The 4,169-nt window shown below is 55.9% G+C and overlaps 1 protein-coding gene across 1 annotated transcript; it reads right to left on the bottom strand.

Annotated features, from left to right (window-relative positions):
- Window positions 1-948: 948 nt before the first annotated feature.
- SP7 (Sp7 transcription factor) lies at window positions 949-3,809 on the bottom strand. The gene has a single exon (XM_017861406.1). The coding sequence runs from the start codon at window positions 3,777-3,779 to the stop codon at window positions 2,538-2,540; it is 1,242 nt and encodes a 413-aa protein (XP_017716895.1). The 5' UTR covers window positions 3,780-3,809; the 3' UTR covers window positions 949-2,537.
- Between the last annotated feature and the right edge of the window lie 360 nt (window positions 3,810-4,169).

Genomic DNA, 4,169 nt, shown 5'->3' with positions numbered 1-4,169 from the left:
GAGCCCGCCCAGGATCGCTGGCCCCTCCCACCCGGAGTATCGCCTCTTGCGACCTGCGAGGTGGACAGTCCGACGCGGGTCGCAGCTGGGAGTCGGGGCCAGGCTGGGGGGAGTGGCCTGTGAGTCCCCTCAGCCCAGCGGGGGAGCCTTGGGGGGCGGGGGCCGCACAAAGCCCTATTGTAGCTCGGGGATGGCCGCCACAGAGTGGCTTTTGTTCTTCGGCTAACTCCGTGGCGGGCACGACTGATTGCAGGCCCCGGGCAGGGGGCGGGTTACGTGCCAGGCCCAGTCTGCCCGCCGGGAGCCGCACCACCGCCCGACTGGGGCCGCGCTGTAGTCCGCACTGCAACCGCGGTGCCAGCGCTCGGTCGCGTCACTGCCCTGACCAGGCTCAGTTGGTGCAGTCCAGAAAGTGCCAGGGTAGAAACCAGTGAGTCTTCCCAACTCTGCAGAAAGCACTGCACGCCCAAAAACAACACCGCCGGAGGATTTGACCGAGAAACAATTTTGTTTTGTGTTTTGTTTTGAGACGGAGTCGCTCTGCCGCCCATGCTGGAGTGCAGTGTCACGATATCAGCTCACTGCAACCTCCGCCTCCCAGGTTCCAGCGATTCTCCTGCCTCAGCCTCCCAAGCAGCTGGGATTACAGGCACCTGCCACCACGCCCGGCTGATTTTTGTGTTTTTAGTAGAGACGGGGTTTCACCATGTTAGCCAGGATGGTCTCGAACTCCTGACCTCAGGTGATCCGCCCTTCTCAGCCTCCCGAAGTGCTAGGATTACAGGGGTGAACCACCGCGCCCGGCGGATAAACTATTTCGCCGCGAGCATAATAAGCAAACGTGCACGATAGAATATTCACCCATGAGTAGTCTCCAATTTGCTAAGGAAAAAAACTCATTGGCCCTCGCTTCGCCCTTCCTCTTCTCCTTTTCTCACCAGGACAAAATTTCAAATTCAACTTTTATTTATTAAATTAAAAAAAAGACTCCACAAAGGGCATGATCCCTTCCATTCCACAATGTTCTCTCCCCAAGCTCCAGCGGCTTTAACCCTTTAACTTGGGGCCTTGAGACAGCAGGGGACAGAAAAGGAGGATCCAAAGTTACAGGAAAGGCACGAAGCGGCTTTAAAAGTCACTGGAGGTGGAGATGGGAGCATCCGAAGTCCCAGGGTAGGGGTGTGTGGATGCACCCCCAGATCAGCTTGAGGGCCTCTGTCTTCCTAGCTCTGTAAGTTGTTCTTTCTCAGGGCTTCTAGGCACCACGTCTAGCACAGTACCTTGCACAGAGTAGGCACTCAAAAAATACTTGATTTATTTGAATCTGATCCCAGAGAAAGCCTTCCCCACTGATTCTTCAGGAGGTGCACCTCCAAACCAATGTCCTCCTGTTAGATGGGCTTCCCCAAAGAGCACATCTAAGATGGCAGCTGCAAGCTCTCCATAACCATGGCAACAGGGGATTAACCTGATGGGGTCATGGTGTCTAAGGGGAGGGGCAGTGGAAGAACCTGCTCTGGGGTCAAGGGAGCTGGGGTACATTCCAGTACTTCTCCCCTCCATAGGACTTGAGGTTTCACAGCTTCTGGCTGGGGCTGGGGATGTTAGGGATCCCCCTAATCAAGAGATACCCCATCAACTCTTTAGCAGAGATCTAGCTAACCCAATTTGTAGAGACTTCATTATAAGAGAAACCCCATCAACTGAGATCCTGATGATAGACATTCTATTGCCAAGATCTTCTCCACTAACATTTTGTCTATACAGAGATGCATTTGACTAGAATTTCCTTAGTAGAAATGGATCCACTTCCCTCCCCAGCTCACTCTACCTGACCCGTCATCATAACTTACATAAATAGAATTATTATTACTATTCATTACTCCTGGTACATAGGGGTTAAATACACAGGCCTGGGGGCAGCCTCCCTGACCCTGGGGTCACCCCATCTTTGGGATCAGATCCCCGCTGGTCTGCCCCCCTCTTAGCACCCTGCCTCTGGCCAGGTCACTAACCCCAATCCCCCTAACCATGGTCCCTGATGAAGAGGCCACCAGGGGGCAATAAATTATCATTATCATTGTGTTTGTAAAAAGGAAAAAAGTTCTGGAGAACGGAAAGCAATGATGTAAGAAGTTGGGAAGACTGAAGCCTAGAGGCTGAGGGACAGCAGTAAATAAGCTTGAGAAGTAGAAAGGGTACATTTCAAGGAGTGAGATGGAGAAATCGTGTTGGGAGCCCAAACTGAAAGTGTGTTGGTGTGGCAGGGCCAGAGTCTAGGAAGCGGGAGTGCGGAAATCAGGCACAAGGGGAGGGCCTGAGATGAGAGTTTGCAGAAAGCCAGTCTCATGGTGAAGGGAGGTGAGCTGAGGAGGCATGCAAGGAGATACCCAAGCCCAGAATGACCAGGAGGGAGAAAGGGAGAGAGCCCTGAAGGATGGCATGCATGGGGCAAAGAGAGTGATTGGCAAGCAGTGGTCTAGAGAGCCAAGAGAGACTGGCAGGGCAGCCCTGGGGTGGGAGACCTTCCACCCAGTTCAGATCTCCAGCAAGTTGCTCTGCTCAGGGCTGCCTCCAGGGGCTTTCTCTGGGGTTGCTGGCGAGGCGGAAGGTCGGGGCGTCTGACTGGCCTCCTCTTCCCCCGTGCTGCGGACCTCCCCCAGCTCCTTGGGGCCACTGGGAGGGGGACCTGGGCCTGGTTCTCCATGGGTGCGCTGGTGTTTGCTCAGGTGGTCACTTCGGGTAAAGCGCTTGGAGCAGAGCAGGCAGGTGAACTTCTTTTCCCGGGTGTGAGTGCGCACGTGACGCTCCAGCTCATCCGAACGAGTGAACCTCTTGCCACAGAAGAGCCAGTTGCAGACGAAAGGCCTCTCGCCTGTGTGCCAGCGCAAGTGGGCCTTCAGGTGCGAAGCCTTGCCATACACCTTGCCGCAGCCAGGGATGTGGCAGCTGTGGATGGGCTTCTTCCGCAGCCCAGCCGCTGCTGCTCCCAGCCGCTCTAGCTCCTGGCAATTAGGGCAGTCGCAGGAGGAGCGACCTGCCCCACTGCCCCCATATCCACCACTGCCCCCGGTGCTTGCACCCCGTGGGGGTTTGGCTCCACCACTCCCTTCCAGCTGCCCACTATTTCCCACTGCCTTGGGTTTGTAGACATCTTGGGGCAAGACATGCTGGGGCCCTGGTTGCAAGAGGTGGGGAGCTGGGTAGGGGGCTGGATTAATAGGAGTAAAGTCGGATGGGTAGGTGGGCAGCTGGGGGTTCAGTGGAGGCTGAGCTGGACCTGTGGGCAGTGTCCCTTGCAGCCCATCACCCTGGCCCTGTCCACCACCTAGCCAGTTGCCTCCAGGGTGCACGTCCCACCATGGAGTAGGAGCATTGCCTGGGCCTGGTGAAATGCCTGCATGGATGCCTGCCTTGTACCAGGAGCCATAGGGGTGTGTCATGTCCAGAGAGGTGTAGACACTGGGCAGACAGTCAGAAGAGCCGTGCCCCTTGGGCACTAGTAGCCCAGGCTCCTGGGTGCCCGTGGGCCCAGGGAATGAGTGGGAAAAGGGAGGGTAGTCATTGGCATAGCCTGAGGTGGGTGCTGGAGGACTGCCTGCAGGTGAGAGGAGCCCATTAGTGCTTGAAAAGGGGGCTGGATAAGCATCCCCCATGGTTTTGGAGGCTGAAAGGTCACTGCCCACAGAGTACGGCTTCTTTGTGCCTGCTTTGCCCAGTGTTGTTGAGTCCCGCAGAGGGCTGGAGCCACCAAATTTGCTGCACGCTGCCGTCAGCATGGCCAGGGGACTGGAGCCATAGTGAACTTCCTCCTGTGGAAAGAGGGACACACTGCTTAGGGAGAGGGGAGGAGAGGTGCAGAATGAAGGGCAACACTTTAGGTCTGTGACCTAGAGACATCCACAGCAGAACAGAGGGGTCAGGGAAGAGTTGAAGAGGGTGGAGAATTACAGGTAAAAGAGGTTGGCCAGTGAGAACTGGACCTCAGGGCAGACTCACATGGAGTCGTGGGAAGAAGAGCAGAGGCCCAAGACTGCAGCTCAGTATCCCAGCCTGGGAGGCAGGAAGCAGAGCTCATTCTGGAGTTGCTAGGGGTGTACTAGGGGCCTCCAAGGAACAGGAGGTTCTTTTTCATTTTGTTTCTGGTTTTTTTGTGTGTGTGTGTGTGT

This window comes from Rhinopithecus bieti, unplaced genomic scaffold (genome assembly GCF_001698545.2).
Source record: "Rhinopithecus bieti isolate Rb0 unplaced genomic scaffold, ASM169854v2 scaffold_56806, whole genome shotgun sequence".
NCBI lineage: Eukaryota > Metazoa > Chordata > Mammalia > Primates > Cercopithecidae > Rhinopithecus > Rhinopithecus bieti.
Note: the sequence above shows the minus strand (reverse complement) of the source record. Positions and strands in the feature narration are given on the sequence as shown.

Bases quoted from the DNA above. Each gene is read 5' to 3' on its own strand.
- SP7 (XM_017861406.1), bottom strand. From the start codon at position 3,779: ATGCTGACGGCAGCGTGCAGCAAATTTGGTGGCTCCAGCCCTCTGCGG.